Source organism: Loxodonta africana, chromosome 11 (assembly GCF_030014295.1).
Source record: "Loxodonta africana isolate mLoxAfr1 chromosome 11, mLoxAfr1.hap2, whole genome shotgun sequence".
Classification (NCBI taxonomy): domain Eukaryota; kingdom Metazoa; phylum Chordata; class Mammalia; order Proboscidea; family Elephantidae; genus Loxodonta; species Loxodonta africana.
The window spans coordinates 49,014,507-49,034,176 of NC_087352.1; the positions used below are offsets into that span (position 1 = coordinate 49,014,507).

Below are 19,670 nucleotides of genomic sequence, written 5' to 3' on the forward strand. Positions count from 1 at the left end.
GTGGATTTCAACCGCTAACCTTTTGGCCAGCAGCTGAACTCTTAATCACTATGCCACCAGGGCTCCTAGCTGCTACTCAAAGTGGGAAATACAAGAAGCTAAAAGTAAAAAGGAGCTTATTTCTCTTTTCGGATGAGGACCAGACCAAAAAAATGATTTAGAAAAGGAGAGTTTCATTCGGTGTGGTGATCTTTATAGGCCAGAATAAAGTTAGATTAAAAAAAAACATATATATATATATATATATATATATATAGCCCTGGTTTAAAATGCCTTATAATAAAAAAGTATGCACATACGCAAAAATGTGTGTCAATATGGAGGCACAGGCAATTAAGTAGCTTGCAGATGCTACTCATCACAGTAGAACATAGAACATTTTCTTTATAAACTATGTTACACCAATTGAGCTAGATGTTCCCTGAGACCATGGTCCCTGGAGCCTTCAGTCCAGCAATTCGGTCCCTTAGGGAGTTTGGATCTGTCTGTGAAACTTCCATGACCTTGCCTTGTACAAGTTGTACTGGCTTCCCCGGTATTGTATACTCTTACCCTTTACCAAAGTGACCACTTATCTATTCTCTTTTGTGTTTTTCCATCCCCACCACTCCCCTCCCTCATAACCATCAAGGATTGTTTCTTTTCGTGTGTAAACGTTTCCATGAGTTTTTACAGTACTGGTCTCATACAATATTTGTCCTTTTGTGATTGATTTATTTCACTCAGCATCATGCCCTCCAGATGCATCCATGTTATGAGATGCTTCACAGATGCACTGCTGTTCTTTATGGTTGCATAATACTCCATTCTGTGTATGTACCACAGTTCGTTCATCCATTCATCTGTTGATGGGCATCTAGGTTTTTTCCAACTTTTCGCTATTGTGAATGATGGGTGTGCATATGTCTGTTTGTGTGTTGACTCTTACTTCTCTAGCATGTATTCCTTCCTAGCAGTGGGATTGCTGGATCACATGGTATTTCTATTTCTAGCTTTCTAAGAAAGCATCATTATCGTTTTCCAAAATGGTTGTACCATTCTGCATTCCCACTAGCAGTGCATAAGAGTTCCAATCTCTCTGCAGCCTCTCCTACATCTGTTATTTCCTGTTTTTTTTTTTTTGCAGAATCACACATTTTTGACCCAAGACAGGGAACTCTGGTCTGATCCTCACATGTACTGTTCAACATGGCAGCCGCTGGTCACATGTGGCTTTTAAATTTAAAATAATTTAAATAGAATTAAAAATGCAGTTCCTTAGTCACACAGCCACATTTCAAGCGCTCAACTGTCACGTATGTCTGCTGTACTGGATGGCACTGCTAAGCTATGTGAAGGAGGGACTTACTTTACTGTTCAATTTTTTCCATGAGGGTCCCACGCCTATGCTCAAATGAACATGAGAACACCTTCTATCCTAGGCCCCAGGGCCTTGCCCATTCAGAAAGTGCTGGATGGGTTCTTCCACCACACGGAGGATAAAGGATGTACCTTCATTCTTCTCCTTTTGCTTCCTTTGTGTTCCCTCTCGCTGACTATAGTCAGCTCTAAAAGGCTAGTCAGTCTTTGATATGGACACTACAGCATTCCCTGTAAGGTAATCTTTGGGCATATGCAAAATCGGGAAGCTCTATTACTTAGCTGGCTCAGCTCATGTAAAAGTTCTCAGTCCTCTCTAGGCATTCATGTTCCTTCCTCTTTAATCTGGTGGTTTCTATTTTAGCCCTGAGCCCTGGTGCCACCTCCTTCTTTCAAAGCTTATCCTTGTCTCCATTCAGAATCCAAGGCTGAGTTATTCCCTCTACTAACTTGGTCTCTGAACAGGAACATTCTTTTACTTTCTGGGAGCCCTGTCCAACCTTCCAAGACCAATCTCTACTCAATTACTCAAACAGGGGCTTGTTGGCCCAAGTGTTTTAAATTTCACTTATGCCTCTTAAGAGAATATTAATAAATAATTTGCCTTGGCTGGGATATGGTTTTTATGTTAGAGAAAAGGATTGGGGCGGGGGGTGGGGGGGGGAGACACCCACAAAAAGATTTCTAAAATTGTATAGAGATTACAGCTTTTTATGTCAGCTTCAAAATGAAGGGCACACACAGAAGAACTACTGATATGGAAATGTGTGAAGTCTTTCTTTGCAAATGTTGAGACAGCCATGTCCTCTCAATGTGACTTTCAAAGAACACTCAGGTTTCTCATGTCTTACGGAATCGGACTCATTACAGAAGTACCACGCATCCCCTTCAGGCACCCACCTTGGAGCTTCAGGTTTTTATACAGAAGCAAACAAAAGTATTTTAATACCACTGTAGCTTCAAATTCATTGGAAGGGAACGCACTTGAAATCCTCCTTTCTTAATAGCTCCCCTGAGTAAACATGAGGAAATTGCTCGCTATCACAGATTTCTTCACAATATATCTTCAAAGCTTCCTTGTTTAAGATACAGTTTTTCTTAGCAATTAACATACGGTAATAGCCACGATTTCAGTGCAGAACTAGGCATATACTAGGTGGTTTAAGGCATTGTAGTTTATGGGCTATTTATGCCACTTGCCCATGTGGAACATTAAAAAAAATTACAAAATGCCTTTGTAAGGCAGGAACATTTGATGTATAGTCTCTTAGCAGCTACTTGACTTACATTACTCTGTGCTGGCCAGGGAAGAAGGGCCAGGAGGATGGGGTGGAACAATCTGGAAAACTGAAGCTGGAATACGAGATGATCTACCTTTCACCAAGGCCTCCAGGTGTTGTCTGCACCTTCTAAGTTCCTACGGAGCATGCAGCAGCGCCCTGAACCTCAGTAACTAGTTAACAGCCCCAATTGTTTGCCTGCTCATCAGAGAAGAAAGGAATGGTAGCAACCCCACACGTGCTAATGCAGGGCATTTTCTGAAGCTAAGGTGGCTGCTTCCAACTGACAGGTTCACTCAGAATGAAGAGCATCTTTTGTTTCTATGCTGACTGAGAAGCTATAACCCCAAATCTAGCTTGTATGCATGGTTATCTTCCAAGAGAACAGCATGTACAAGCCTAGACAAAGGGAACGAATGTCTGATTAGACCCAAAGGACAAATTTGGAAGTGAAGACGTGACAGTGACGAGAAGGAGGGGTCTGCTAGAAGAGGTGGCTGTTTTCTAAGGTGTGACATAAAAGGTAGCTAGGAGAAGGGCAAGGACCTGGTGATGTTGACAGGAAGGCGGAGCTGATTCAGATACACTGAACTTGATCTGCAACACTAAACTAACCCTTAGCCCCGTGAGAGGCCCACAGGAACTATGGTTAAATTACATTCTCTTCACTGCAGTCCTCTCCATTCTGCTGAAGAAACACCATTCTAAAAACACACCCCAGTGCAGACAATCAGTATGCATTCCTCATGGCACTCATCCTTACCGGGAGATGACTCAGGGGCACGTCCACCTGTCCCAGGAAGTCGTCTCTTGTCTGTTAAGAAGAGAGTAAAGAGTTAATTTTTCCATCTATTCACTGAGTGTGGCATTCCTTAAAAATGTTTCATTACAAATGAAGACAAAGGTCCATGGGCTGACCCTAGCGTGCAGTGCAGATAGTTCAAAGGCAGAAGGCCAAGATCTAAGCTGTCCTAAGACCAGTAAACCTAAGACCTTGTGAGCTGATATTTAGCTGTCTAGTACCAGACAGAATGTTAATGAACCACTGCTCAGAGCTGGGGACAGTGCTGTCAGTGAGGAGGAGGGACACTCATCACATAGGGCTTACGGGAGAATTGGAACCAGTTTAAAGAAATGCTGGGAATATTTTAATAAATATGTATTAAGTGCCATAAACTACAGAGCTTGCCTGAAAGTCTTGTGAAAAAATATACAGCCTAAACCAAAATCCGTTACCGGTGAGTCAACTCCAACTCAGAGACCCTATAGCCTAGTTATTAATAAATATTATAAATTACATATCATTAGAAAAAATTGGCCCCCAAGTTTTCAATCAAGTGTATTGCTTCAGAATTTAAGTTCAATGATTAGCTACTAGTTAATTTTTGGACTTGCTAGAAAAGGACATCACTCTTGGTAGAACCAAAAAAACTAAACCCGTTGCCATGGAGTTCATTCCAACTCATAGCAATCCTAGAGGACAGAGTAGAACTGCCCCACTGGGTTTCCAAGGAACTGCTGGTAGATTCGAACTGCCAACCTTTTGGTTAGTAGCCAAGCTCTTCACTACTGTGCCACCAGGGCTCCATGCTTGGTAGAAGGTCAGCAAAAATGAGGGAAACTTCCATAAGATGGATTGACACACTAGCTACAACAATGGGCGAAAATTTTGAGTATGGTGCAGGACTGGGCAATGTTTCATTCTGTTATACATAAGGTCACCAGAAGTTGGAGCCACCTCAATATCAACTAACGACAACAAATTTTTAGACATACTGTGCCCTCCCTCTTTCCACCTGCCATACAGTGTGTGTTTTTCTGGCTCAAAAGGACTGAAACAATTCACTTTGAGAAACTCCTAAGTTCCTTTTCAGACTCTGAGACATACCTAGGATGCTATAACTCAGGCTCATGGGTCACTGGCCTGGACCACAAGGTGGCTAGCAGGTTGTACTTACACTGCATCCTGCCACAACACTGCTTGTGTCAGCCCCAGACCTTTGGATGACCTGAGGTGTGAATTGGAACACGAAGACTTCTACCCTCACATAAAAATATGTAGTTGCTTCTTTTTTTTTTTCCCACCATATCCAAATGCATAAACACTGGAAAAGTTCTTTAGATGTAATCAGACCAGTCCCAAAGCCAACTCGAGAAAAAGTCAAAAAGAGAATCTAAACCTCCCAGTTCTGAATCTTGGGTTCCTATCTTCACTCATTACTGGTTTACCAAGAAATCTTCTAATTTACAGAAACTACTTTTCAAGTGTGCTTGAAAAACTTTCTTTTTCCATTTAAAAGGCTGCAGCACGTAAGTATGAACTAGGTTTATTCAAATGATTTCCTTTTAGACAATTTTTAAAATTTGATTAACTAGAAAGCTATCTGTTTCCTCTAAAAGATGCAGGAAAACAGAATGAAAAATCAAAGTTCCTGCAGGTTGTTGACTGTGCAGGTAAATGTCTAGCCCCAATTTTTCTGAGGAGATTTTCAATGCTTTCATTTTCTCAGCCAAATCTTCTGCAGCCCGACATGGAGATACCTCACTTAGCACGGGGTTGAAGGGAAGTGCCAATAAATTCTGTACATCTTAACAAAGGGAGCAGTCAGCAGGCGCCCCAGGAAATGCAGACGTCTCGACTGTCCAGCTCACAGACTTATCTCCATTCCCCCATGGACTCACAGTGATGACAGCTACACAGCATGGAGCATTCCTGTGCTCAGTCTGGCTGATTTAGTTATAATTATAAAGCTAGATGCCACACTGATAACAAAGGTGAGCCTAACCCAAGCCATGGTCTTTTCAATTGTCTCATATGCTTGTGAAATTTGCACGATGAAAAAGGAAGACAGAAGAATCGATGTATTCAAGTTGTGGGATAGGCGAAGAATATAAAAAATAGATCATGGACTGCCAGAGAATGAACAAATCAGTCTTCGAAGAAATACAACCAGAATGCTCCTTAGAAACAGGATGGCGAGTCTTTGGCTCACTTACTTGGAATACATCATCAGGAAAAACCAATCACTAGAAAAGGACATCATGGTTGGTAAAGTGGAGGGTCAGCAGAGGCGAGGGGGGCCCTCGGTGAGATGGACTGGTACAGTGGCCGAAACATTGGACTCAAACATACTAACAATCACGAAGATGGCACAGGACCAGGCAACATTTTGTTCTGTTGTACATAAGGTCGCTGTGAGTTGGAGCTCACTTGATGGCAACCAGCAACCACATAAAGCTAGTGCAAATGTCAGTGAACAAAAGGGGGATGAGAATGGTAGCACAACTTGAGGAATGTAATCAATGTCACTGAATTGTACTTGTAAAAACTGTTGAGATGGTGTATGTTCTGCTGTGTATATTCTCAACAACAACAAAAAATAAATTACATGGAAATTTGTAGAATGCCTAAGGCAAAGGGAGTCCCAGTTGCTCCAGGTGTCTATCCAACAGGGGATGAGATGCACTTGATACCTGCTGCCTCTGGGGTGGTGGAGATGACTCCAGAAAGTCTTACTCTCCCCCGCTCCAAATGCAAACATATCGTAGGTAAGGGGTCACATGAACGCCACGGGAATGGCAGTATTTGCAGTAGAAGCACATGATAATCTGGTGACCCAGTAAACTCCAGGAATGTAAACACTGGGGAACAGACAAACAAAATGTAAGCCACACTGTTGAGCTCAGAACCTCTTCATCATTAGGTCCCTCAGGCATGTGGTCAACCACAGACAGACTGTGCCAGATCCTAAAAATACAGAGACGACGGACCCTTCTCTCCTAAGGAAAGAATCTAACTAGGCTTGTTAAAAAACAAACAAGTAATCCACATACAACATTTGACAGTCTGTCATACAAAAAACAAAAAACCCACTGCCGTCGAGTCGATTACTGACTCATAGTGACCCTACAGGACAGAGTAGAACTGCCCTTATAGACTTTCCAAGGAGTGCCTGGTGGATTCCAACCGCCGACCTTTTGGTTAGCAGCCATAGCTCTTAACCACTACGCCACCAGGGTTTCCTAGTCACATATAAAAAGAAAAAAACATGTGAAATTAATTTTAATAATGTATTTTATTTAATGCAATACATCTAAAACATTACCGTTCCAACATGTAATCAATGTAAAAAGCATTACTAAAATATTCCATGTTCTTTTCACACCAAGTCTTCTAAATCCGGTGTGTATTTTACACTTACAGCTCATCTCAATTTGGACTTAGCCACATTTCTAGTGCTCCGTGGCCATGGGTGGCTTGTGTCTTCACAGCTCTTGAGAGATAGTTATCACACAACAAAGTAGCTGCTCCACATGGAGGTATGAATAGAGTACTGCAGGAATGCAAAGAAGGAAGTGACTGACTCTGCCAATGGTCAAGGTCAGGGATGACTTTCTGAAGGACATACAGGGTCGTGAGATAGAGTTTGTCAGGAGGATGGTTGAAGGAAGAAAGGGAATGATACATGCTATGGATTAAACTGTCTTCCCCCCCCAAAATCTGTTGGAAGTCCTAAACCCTGATACCTGTGAACATGACCTTTTTTGGAAATAGTGTCTCTGAAGATGTTATCAGTTAGCATGAGGTCGTAGTGGAGTAGGTTGGGTCCTAATCAAATATTGGTCCTTCTCCCTAATAGGAAAAGAGGCCAGACACTCACAAAGGGAAGATGGCCATATGAAGATGGCTTCAGAGACTGGTGCAATCTATGAGCCAGCCAAGGAATGCCAAGGATCACCTGCCACTACTCAAAAGAAATCAAAATGGCTGATACTCTGATTTTGGACTCCTAACCTCCAAAACTGTGAGGCAATAAATTTCTGCTCTTATAAGCAAGCCACCAATTTGTGGCACTTTGTTATAGCAGTCCAAGGAAACCAACACGACACGTAAGCAGAAGCACTAGGTTTCAAAGACAAAGGCCTGTTGGGAATAGTTGGAAGATGTCTTTAACTGAAGACCTGGCCAGTGTTGGGAAGCGGTGCAGTGGGAAAGGCAAGATGGACACTGGTCTGAAGGGGCCCGTGGGCTTGCTTATGTGAGAGGACAGTATCCTAGGGGAAGAGAAGAGATGTGGGGACGACACAAGACTTTATTGCAAGGGGAAGGCTCTGGAGGAGAAAGAGCACTTTAAGTGAGTATTAAGTCATTCAGATGAGGTATCCTGAGGGTCTGGCCATGCAGGAAAATGGAAGGCTCGGTATTCATTCAGAGGTGGTCAGCTCACTGGCCTCCTCATCAGTAGGGAACCTGTTCACTGTGTAATGAGGGAATAAATACAGTAACAGATGTAACGTCCTTAATACAGGACCCATCAGTATCACTAAGTAACCAAAGCTATGGGTAATGATGGCACCAACAGCAGCCACGACAGCAACGTCACTGAAGGATACCGATGTAAACTAAATGTTGAAGCTGCTGGAGGGAAAAGTCCGCACCAGGAAAAGGTGCGGCCAGGTCTCTGCTGCTGCTCACCTGAGATTCACGGGAGTGCGGGGCCTGCTGTCCCATCCAGGGCAGGGGGACTTGTCTGTGGACCACAGGGTATCCTTAGTCTTCACTGTCACCCTGATGTTCATTCAACACGTTTATTTTCCTGTTAGTGACGAGGTTTCCCCTTTGGTCCAGATGTGCTCGGTCACACAGATCTAGGGCAACTGACTGAAATCTGAGATTTTGTAATTTTTTGGATAAAGGAAGAGCCAGAGCTTACCACCTTTATAGGTTCTGGGTATGGGCCAGCATCAGCTATCTGTTACATCCGCTACAAAGCTGCTGAGCTGCACAAAAGCTCACAGGCAAAGACCACCGACAGTTCTTCTAAGGCTATTTCTTCTTCGTAAAAAATCCAACTACAGAAAAATCTTAGCCATTACTGCCATTCTCCTATTTCCTATATTGCCTTCTTGTAAAAGGAGTGCTAAATTTATTTGCTGAATAAATGAAAAGATTTGAATCAACATATTTTGCTAGAAATAAGGTAAACCATTCACATATATTCTACTTGTTACAAAGCAAACTCATCTGAGACTGAACTTCAAAGTTAATTTAAAAGGAAAATGTGTCACTGCTTCTTTTAATGACAATATTGTTTCATTTTTCTTTCACGGTACAATTGTTTTAATTTCTTAGGCTTTTTGGGTAATTGGTAATAGTCTTATTTCTTCCTTGAAGTTTTAAAATCAAGTTTTCTGCAAGCAATTTTAATAATCTATCAAATGTGTGAGTGGGAAAAAAAGATAATGAAGATCCTTCTAGATTCTGTAGTTTCTCTTTGAGCCTTTCAGATTTATAACCTAAAATAGTGAGGACAGACACTCTTAGCAGCCAACGCATTGTTAGGGAACGACCTGGATAATGGGGAAAGGTGAACCCTAAATACCATGGATTCCATGTCATTTCCATATCTTTATTTCATTAACATGCTTATTGCTGAAAGCTATTTATCATATATCCCAGGGCACTTGAAAAGAGGAGTTTATCCTACCTGGCTGGCCAACAGTCTCCATGTGCAGCATGTCATACTCAAGCAAGAAACAACACATTACATGGTAATATAAATGTAGCAGCATGGTTCTTGGAATTTTAATGACCGAAGGCTCAGAACTAGCATTATATAGGTTTATGCAGGACACCTGCTAGATTTTTCATAAAGGTTTCATTAAAACAGCCTCCACCTGAGTATTGGCCACCTGAGTATTGTCATGGATTGAATTATGTCGCCCCAAAAATGTATCCATCAACTTCATTAGGCCATGCTTCCCAGTATTCTGTGACTGTCCTCCATTTTGTAATTGTAATTTTATGTTAAAGAAGATTAGGGTGGGGTTGTAATGCCCTTACCAGGTCATAGCCCTGATCCAATGTAAAACGATTTTCCCTGGGATGTGGCCTGCAATACCTTTTATCTCTTGAGAGATAAAAGGAAAGAGAAATTGGCAGAGGCGGGGACCTTATACCACCAAGAAAGCAGTGCCAGGCGCACAGCGTGTCCTTTGGACCTAAGGTCCCTTCGTTGAAAAACTCCTAGTCTGGGGGAAGATTGATAAGACGGTTGACAAAGAGAGAAAGCCTTCCCCTGGAGCTGATGTCCTGAATTTGGACTTTTAACCTACTTTACTGCGAGGAAATAAACTTCTCTTCGTTAAAGCCATCCGCTTGTGGTATTTCTGTTATAGCAGCACTATATAACTGAGACGGTGCATCCTTGTTCTGTTTCTGGCTAGGTTACCTCCACTGAAGTTTGCTGGGGGGAAATCTCCAGTCATACTCTAGCGAGAACTTCAAGACTACAGATAATAACAAGCTAACTTGTAGCTCCCCTATCACATGTCAGGCATTCTTCTAAGAAGGTTAGGAAACGTGCCCATGGTCACAGAGCTAGTAAGGAGTAGCTGGAATGTGAAGCCAGGCAGTCTGGCTCCAGAGTCCATACTCTTAACCACTATGATGAAGACTACGTAACTTCATATAGCAGGGTCTTAAGGAGAAATATGAACAGGCTCTCCCTGCAGAAAATCCCAGTCCCCAACTCTACATGGCCTCAGCGGTTACACTTGCCAGATATAGTCCTTGCAATCTGGAAACTACTAAGGAACATAACCTTAGCAGTATTTGCCACGTATACATTCTTGCATACACCCTTCTTTTCTTATCTTTAACACAAAAATGAGATGAGCAAAATTTAAGATTCTAAGAGAAGAAAAATGGAGCTGAATAGTTTTACGCTTTTTACACACACCACCATCCGTCATACCTTTTACAGCAGGGCCCTTCAAACCGGAGCATGCACATTCCTGGGGATAAACAGAGACTTTCCAAGGGACTTGGCCGTGGACAGTTACAAAGGAATCATTTGCTAGATACTCAGCTTCCACATCAACTCTGTCCTAAAGCTGATCTGCCAGAAAACAGTGTCAGCTTTCTGCAGCCTCTCCTTCTCTCTCGCTCCCCTTTCTAAATCACATCCTCCTCCTGCTTTCCAGAGAAGTGTACTTCTGACCCATCCTGAATCTTACCATGATGCATTGTGCTAGGTATAAAAGCCTCTGGAGCACTAAAGGAAGGAATGATTTGAGAATGCATAGCTCCTGAGGGAGGGAAGAGGTGAGAGAAAGCAAATGAGACAGTGCCTTATTTCATCAAGGTGACAGTCTCACGGAAGGACTCTATGTCTTCCACATCTACTTTTTATCTGTCCATCTAATTTCATTGTTTATTTGATTTAAAAAATGAAGTCAGACTTTTCTAATAGAAAATAAGTCCGGTATAGCTGACTGTTTAATAGTAAGGACTAGTTTTGCTAATTCATATTTATGGCAGATATTTTCCCTAAAATGATTGAGCTAAATCTGCAACCCCAAGACTATGAAAAATCCAAAGTGATGAATATTGTATGAAATATATTTAAAGCACATATGCATGATTTAATATGCTGGAAATTATATTGTTTGCAACTACTTGACTAATAAACTATTGAGCTGCTGACAAATTTTAGATGTCAACCTAAAAAAATATGTGAGGAGGAATAGTTTGTCAAAATTCTGTAGAAGGTTCACTAGCAAAAAAATGGAGACTACTGTTTTAAAGCACACAATTTATCATAAAGTCAGGCCATTAACTAGGTTGTTATTACAAAGTTTTCCTCAAACTTCATTAAGTATTTAAAGCCTCCTCAACCCAGGGTACAGGATTTTTAGATGGCAGCAATGGAGAACAAAAACCCCTTCTTACCACATGCAATATTGAGAAGAAAAATAGTCCGGAGATGGAAACTTCAAAGCTTTGTGAAAAATTAGGAAAGTGATAGCACTTATGTTAAGAGTAAGCCATTTAAAAGAAGAGAAACTTATATTTAATTGATTTAAGATTCTAGCAAGTGCTAATTTAAGACCAGAGTAGAGGGCTTCTTCCCTTGTTTCTCAACCTAGGGCAGGCTGAGAAACAAGGCACCCAACTCATTCTTCTCGTCTCTTTATGGCAGAATAATGCCAACAGGTACCTGAGTAAAGTCTCTCTGAGCAGAATGAGCAGGATTGAGAGGTAGAGGTAACCAGGGATTCTTAGCCCTGGCTGGATATTAGAATCACCTGGAAAATTCTAGAAACACCACTACACAGCCCTTACCTCAGATTAATTCAATTTCTGGTAGAGGGCCTGATGTATGTGCTCTTCAGATGCTCCCCAGCTTATTCTAATTTTTGGCCAGGGTTGAAAACCACTGAGTAAACCTCCTGCCTTGTTAAGAAACCGTAATTACCTGTTAAACAGGCAGGACTACACCGATTAACAAATTGATATTAAATTGCAATCTCTAAGAGTATAAAATAGTCCATCCCCACCTTCCCTCATTTGTGCCTCCACTATTCTCCCAAATGAAAAACAGCTGGACCAATTTACCCATGCAGGTAAAAATAACTGCCTGGGCAGTGAATGTCGGCAGGATTTGGCTGCCCCTATTGGGAACCGTAGCCCTTCGGCCTGATAAGACTGAGATATTAATAGGACTAAGACTCACAGGTGCACAGACAAAGCACAGGGATTTCACTGGTCAAGGCCAAGGGCTACTGCCTGCCACTCAAATACTGCATCTAGAAAGACAAATCCCATTTCAAAATAGAATCAGAGCACGTGATCCCTAGGAAGGACCACAAAAGTCATTTAGTGCTATAAACATTGGCGATTCTTATCCACCTCCATCCTGCCTAGTTCTGAACATCTTCAGTGATGGGGAGTTCACTACGTACTGGGATTGCAGAAGGGGTATAAGTTTGGCCACATATGCATAATGGCATGTCTACTTAGAATTAGCTGAATAACCAGTTACTCACCACCAAACGTCAATCTTCTCATTCATAAACCGAGGATAAAAACAACTTTCCTTGCACAGTCATTGAGTATTAAATGAGACAAGTAAATTCAATAAATGCTATTCCTAACCCTTTGTTTCTCACTATTTGCATTTTGGGCTGAGTAATTCTTTGAGGTGGGGACCATTCTATGCACTGTAGGATGTTTGGCAGCAGTTTTGGCCTTTACCAAGTGGAAGTGGAAGCCACTCCTACCCCCCCCAACACTGTGACAACAAAAAATGTCTCCAGATACTGTCACTAGAAGCCACTTTCCACTTGGAAGCCACTGCCCTAACTTCACTTCCTTCTCTTCTCTTAAGGGGTTCATTCCATCTTTGGTCAATTCTGTAAGAATGTTCTGACGATCTGGTGTTCATTTTTCTTTAACTCCGAACCCCTTGAAGCACCAGGGAACAAGGAAGAGTAATTTAAGCTTTCATTAAGTAGGACGTAGCAGAGCTGGGATTTGAACCAGGATCTCTGATGCCAACACTTAAACGTTTGTTTCTACAATACTATGCTATTTCTTGGGGGGGTAATTTCTCTACTTGTTTAAGCCTTGGCTGCTAACTAAAAGGTTAACAGTTTGAACCCATTCAGCAGCTCCTAGGGGAGAAAGAAATGGTGATCTGCTCCCATAAAGATTCCAGTCTAGAAAGCCCAACAGGGCAGTTCTACTCTGTCACATGGGGTTTGCTATGAGCTGAAATCAACTTCAGAGCCCCTAACAACAACAACAGTAACAACAACCATCTCTCTACTAGGAGTCCCTGTGTGGTGTAAATGGCTAACGTGCTTGGGAGCTAACTGAAAGGTTGGCAGTTTGAGTCTACCCAGAAGCACCTTGGAAGAAAGGCCTGGAGATCTACTTCTAAAAAATCAGTCATTGAAAACCCTATGGAGCACAGCTCTACTAAGACACACATGGTGTCACCAGGAGTCAGAGTTGACTCCATGACAACTGGGAATCTATTATGCAATGGCTTCAAATCACTTATTTGAAGAAAATTATCCCGTCCTTAAGGAGCCCTGGTGGTGCAATGGTTAAATGCTTGGCTGCTAACTGAAAAGTCAGTGGTTGAGCCCACCAGCCTCTCTGTGGGAGAAAGATATGACAGTTGGCTTCCACAAAGATTACAGCCTTGGAAATCCTATGGGGCTGTTCTACTCTGTCCTATAGGGTTGTTATGAGTCAGAATCAACTAGACAAAAACAGGTGTTTTGGTTTATCATGTCCTCGTATTCTCCAGCTGCTCCCTCACCACCCCCCTGGAATATTTTTTTTAAAGGGAGATTTGAAAGCAAAGCTACAGGCACCAGACTATTCCTAGTTAACAGGTGAAGTGAGAGCATGGCATAGCCTCCTTGAGAAGCCAAGACAGAAGGCTGAGATCCTTGCCTGACCGAGTTGTGTTTAAAATCAACAGCAAGAGCTACACAGCTACCAGCAAGAAACTGAAGCTCTAGCCAAAAACATTTCCAGAACAAGGGGTCACGGTCTGCAGGGCAGTACCTAGGAATGCTCCAGTGGGACCTAGGAATGTGGGGGAGAATCTGAGTGTACTCTAGGCAAGAATTACAGAAGGAGAAAAATGCTCCAAACTCTCTGTTCAATGACATGCCAAAAGTTTTCAACAATCAAACCACCAAAGACAATGCATACTGTATATATTGTTTGAGTCAGCATATTGTGCTCCAAAATTTTAGTCGGCACTTATGCTTCAAAACACAGGTGTATCTGGGAGAGGAAAGTTAAAGGAATCACTTGTCACTTTTTCTAAGAATCATCGGTGCGTATAGCTCAGATGGCTATGCCGAGAAGTGGACATACATCCATGCCATCTGTAGAAGCCCCCAGTGCTGAGACCAAGGGGAGGCAAACCAGATCTGACAGCAGGGTTGCCCCACCCTGAGAATGCATGTCTCCCTAAATTTTGTACCCTAGATGCCTTTCTTGCCTCATTCTTGTCCCAGCTCTGAACCCCACCTTTGTTGTACTGTATGCCCTACACTGATGACTCAAAGGTGTAAGAGACAAGGAAATATCCTTGAGAAGGACACAGTCTCGATGCTTATATTCTAAACTACTAGGATGGATCTGAGTGCACCAGCGGAATGAGCCCTCTCAGGCCTGGGAGACAGAGCCTTGAGTGCTGACCCTGGCTTGGGAAGTGACTAGCTATGTGACCGTGGACCCCAAGTCTTCCCTGGACTGGGTTCCTCATCTGGAAAATGGGGCTAGGATCATCTGTACTTTCCATTTCATAGATTGTTACAGACCTCAGATGTCAGTATAATGTGGAAACCTTTTAAAAATATAATGTGCAAGTTACTATTGAATGTTATTAAGCTACTGGCAGTGAATATTTTAAATTGACTATTGAGAAATAGGAGGAGACTAGTGGGTTCCCTTCTATACTGGCCAACTGGAAAGCAAACAGCTATTTTCAGACACCTGGTGGTCCAGTTCATCTGCTCTTCAATCAAAGAACTCTCGTATTTCAAGAGTTCAGCATACCCAGTGTGAGAAACCCTGTTCTATCGTGTGTGGGAAAACATATGAGAGAGCTTCAAATGTTAAGAGTAATCCTATGAAGTTAATTATCCCTTAAAAACAAATATATGATGAAATGTAAGGACCCAAATGTAAAACTAAATAGGACTAAAATGATTGGTCCCACTAATGCTTAAAACAGGAACACTCTTTTGGGATTTTAGAAAGTCTTTTTTTTTCCCCCTTATACTTTTTTAAAACATATCTGGTGTGAGGCTATTTATCAACTTATAAACGAGTTGTGCTGAAGAGTCCACTTATGTGTATGTTAGTTGTCTAGAACATTAAGCTTATAATCCTGAAGAAAACTATACCATAAATAGTAATGAAACCCAGACGCTAGACTAACAAAAGGGTATGAGCTCTATAAAACAACTGAGGCATGAAGCAGCACTAACCCTGGGATAGCTCAGTTTCACTCTACCATCACACTGGGTTTCTTAGCTAATACTCCCACTGGCTGGGGCCACAAGGGGGCATTAAAGTCCTCATCGATGTTCTCACACTGTCATCCCTCCACCTGGACACTGGGGGATCTCTGTAGGTCACTTGCTGGCCACGAACTGCAGGGCAAGGGACAATGACTCCAGTACAGAGGCAAGTCACCGCTGGGGCTGGGCCTGGAGCCCACGCATTGTTTCTTTGCCATCTTAAATGTTAATAAGAATTCTTCATTCAATGTGATGATATTTCCATGGCTTAATTTAATGTAAGAGCTACAATTTTCCTACAAACCCCCTTGCGTGTACTTGTACCCCAAAGTTTACTGCAGCTCGACTCAAACAGCCAAAAGGTGAAAACAACTCAAAAGTCCATTAGGAGATAAATGGATAAACAAAATGTGGTATATCTACACAATGGAATATTATTCCACCATAAAGAGAAATAAAGTCCTGACACAAGCAAAGTTAAGTCGGATAAAAGATGAAAAATATCGTATGCTCCTATTTCGATGAAAATATCTAGAATGGGCAAATACATAGGGATGGAAAGCAGACTAACGGTTACCACAGTCTGTAGGCAGGAGGGAATGGGGAGTTAGCGCTTAATGGGCACTGAGTTTCTGTTTGGGGTGATGAAAAGCTTTGGAAACAGTTTTTATAAAAAAAAAAATATATATATACGTACATACACAGACATATATATAATTGGAGTCCTGGTGGCATAGTGGTTAAAAGCTCGGCTGCTAACCAAAAGGCTGGCAGTTCAGATCTATCATCCACTCCTTGGAAATCCTATGGGGGCAATTCTATCCCGTCTTACAGGGTCGCTACGATTCAGAATAGACTCGATGGCAATGGGTTTTTTATATATATATATATATATATATATATATATATATATATATATATATATATATATATATATTAAATCTCTGAGTAAAACTAAGGCTTCAAGAATGGCCACCGTATTTTTACCTTGTAATTCGTAGACACCAGCTTGGAAAGCACAGGGTGGCACACTACCGCAGGGAACCAGACAGGACTGCTCAGCTGCTCTCACTGCGCCCCTGAACAAGCTCTCTAACCTCTCTGAGCATCACTAAAGTAGGAAGAAGAGTATACAGTATATAATCCAATGATAAAGCTTTATTATCTGAATCATAAAAATAATAGATGGGAATGTATTATTAATATCATTAATACTATTTATATTAATGCTATTAATATAAAAAGTGGAAATAGCATATGTTTTTTATATATAATGTATAGTATATAATAATATTATATAATCCAATGACAATACATAATTATCTGAGTTGTGAAAATAATATATACAAAACTAGCATAAGACATTGAATATGGGAGATGTCTGACAAGTAAATTAAATTTTTGTTAGCCTCCAATATACTTCCCTAGAAAGAAAACTAGAGAGTCACTAATTGGAGGCTGTACTTGTGAACTGGTTGTATATACAAAAAGAGCACGTGAAAAATACAATTAAACATGTACGCAATTCTTAATCTTCCCATTGACCGAAGTACTCAATTTCATAAATGCTATCTTCTAATGGCCACATTCATGGGCCCAATGTTAATTACTGGAATACCAGGGGTCAGTCTACTGCAAGGGTTGTGTGGCCCAAATTCTCTCTGTTGAACAGATCTATTTCCTCATTTGAGCTCTTTTTCCATAGTTAAAGAGTACTGAAGGAGTTACTGAAACCTGAGTCCCCATCTCCCTAACTCGCCATGGAACCCATGGACAGCCTCTGACACTTTCTGTGCCTTATCTCCATTTCTAAGACATGGGGGTTAAGATGAGGAAATACTAAATCTCTGTACATGTACATTCTCAGAGCTCATGAGATAAAACTTTGCTGTTGTATAAGCTTCCCTTGCTCTTACTGTCAATTCTGGACAAAATATTAACCTAAAATATTCCTGTAGTAATCAACAAATTTTCAATTTAGACACTGAGGGGAAAACCTAACAAAGTAGACAGAGTCACACATAGTGAAAACTTTGCCCACCAGACTGCACACTTCATCACTTTGGCATCCCAGCACCTAACACAGCCTGGCATACACTGGAATCCGATAATATTTATTCCATTGAACTGAGCTGGGACTGTTCTGACTACTACCTCAAAACAAAAACAAAAATGACAACCACAGCCTCTACAGACAGAACACCTGGAAAAGGTAGCACCCAAGGAGGCATGACTCTGTAGTCTGACTCTGGTTCTAGTCCTAGCCCTGCACTGGATGGAAATTTGTTGCAGTTAACTTCTCTGAACCTTGGTTTCCTCATCTGCAAAGTGGGGATAATAACAACATTGAGAGGTTGCTGTGAGGATGAAGGATAACTCTTAGGGAAAGACCTGGGGATGGTTGGCACACACAGAAGATGCTCACTGGATGGGAGGCAGTATTAAACCCAAGGAGCACTGGGGGTGCAACGGTTGGCTGCTAGCTGAAAGGGTGGCAGTTTGAACCCACCCAGCAGCCCCACAGGAAAAAGACCTGGTGATCTGCTCCCATAAAGATTACAGCCTAGAAAGCCCTGTGGGGCAGTTCTATTCTTTCATATGGGGTTGTTATGAGTCAAAAATCAACTCAATGCCATCACCAACAACAATCTTTTTCAAGCGTATAAAATGCACTAAAATGTCCATATAAGTTGGAAGTAGTAACCATGCTAAATATGTTCATATGACACGATAAATTTTAAGCCATAAGTCAAAGTAACAACAATTTGCATACATGGGGCACTTACTATGTGCCCAGCACTATTCTAAGCGCTTCACAGAACTTCTCACTTAACCCTCACAGCAACCCCATGTCAAGATTATATCTGTGTTACAGATGAGCAAAGGAAAGCACACACAGTTTAAGTAATGTGCCCAAGGTCACGGAGTTGATTCAAAACAACACGTACACTTTCTAACAGTCACGTAGACTTGGATGCCTACGTTCAAAGTAAACACTCCAATTCTTCAGTGTTTTTCTTTTTGCTAGATAAAAATCTTACCCAGGTACTATAGCATATCCGTGTCCATTCTTTGGGAACTAATTCATGGCACGTCTGGCAGATGACCATTTAACTACATATCAAGGAATAATTAGAAATTTGAGCCCTACTTTGGACACAATCTCAAGAATAACTGAATAACTGAGAACAGTTTACTATGGGACTCTTATCTTATAAATACCAGAGAGCCTTTTCTAAACACTCCACTTCTTCAAATCCCAAACTATCTCCAAATGGGGTCAGGGTGGGGAGGAGAGTCTGTGGCTATTTATTTATGAATATAACCTCACTACATCTGTTTCAGGTGCTATCTATAAAAGCTGACAATACGTGGTTCAATAGATTTGACCACCCACAGAAAATAATTTAGGGCATCTCAAAGCCACAGTGACGGTGACTAGCTTCTGAGTCAAGCTTTCAAACAGAAATCAAAATGCATTCAGTTTATGCAAAGGTGCTGAAAAAATGCTTTTGGTTCATTAGTACATACTGTATTTTTCTTTTTAGGCATCAATCTGTCAAAAAAAAAACAAAAACAAAAACCAAAACTCAGTGTCTAGCAGGCAAGAAATATATCCAAGTTATTGACATTAGTCAAGCTCAGTCATTACGCTGTATAGGGGACCGCAGACAAAGAAGGCACTGGAACTAAAGTCCTGACGTGGCACCTTCCCAAATAGCTTATCATGCAGGTTGCAGACGGTGTGCCAACGATCAGCAGCTCTGTGTGGGAGGAATCCTCTTTTCAACCTTGAAATTCAAGTAAGAATTTTAATAAAGTAGAATCATTAACTCCTAACTATTAATTCTTGTTTAAGCAAGACCAAACTGTGTTCAGCCGTATGCCTTCTTCAACCTTATTACGGAGAAAGGTGTGCGTATGTAAATGTACATATTATAGTTTAAAGGAAAAAGTATATACAAACATTCCAGAGGTGTGATTAAAGATACTATTTGGAAGGCAGCTGTCATCAATTAAATGTATTGGCTAAGTAATCCTCAGTCACCTACGAATCGTTGTTAGCTATGGTCAGCAACTTAACCAATGATTTATTTAACTTTGCTTTTATACTGGGAGAACGTGGTATACTGCAGTTCAAGAAGTGAAGGAGATGAGAAGGTAGGGGAGACACTGTCATACAAAATGTAATTC

At 41.3% G+C, this 19,670-nt stretch overlaps 1 protein-coding gene across 13 annotated transcripts in view; it reads right to left on the minus strand.

Annotated features, from left to right (window-relative positions):
• NEDD4L (NEDD4 like E3 ubiquitin protein ligase) overlaps nucleotides 1–19,670 on the minus strand; it is a 373,007-nt gene that overhangs the window by 74,617 nt on the left and 278,720 nt on the right. For 12 of the 13 annotated variants that reach the window (XM_010586712.3, XM_010586713.3, XM_023543760.2 and 9 more), the window contains one exon: nucleotides 3,403–3,453. In XM_010586712.3, coding sequence (XP_010585014.1) covers nucleotides 3,403–3,453 — 51 coding nt within the window. Of the gene's footprint in view, nucleotides 1–3,402; nucleotides 3,454–16,463; nucleotides 16,516–19,670 lie in introns of those variants that run through there. The other variant, XM_010586714.3, reaches the window with a different exon arrangement.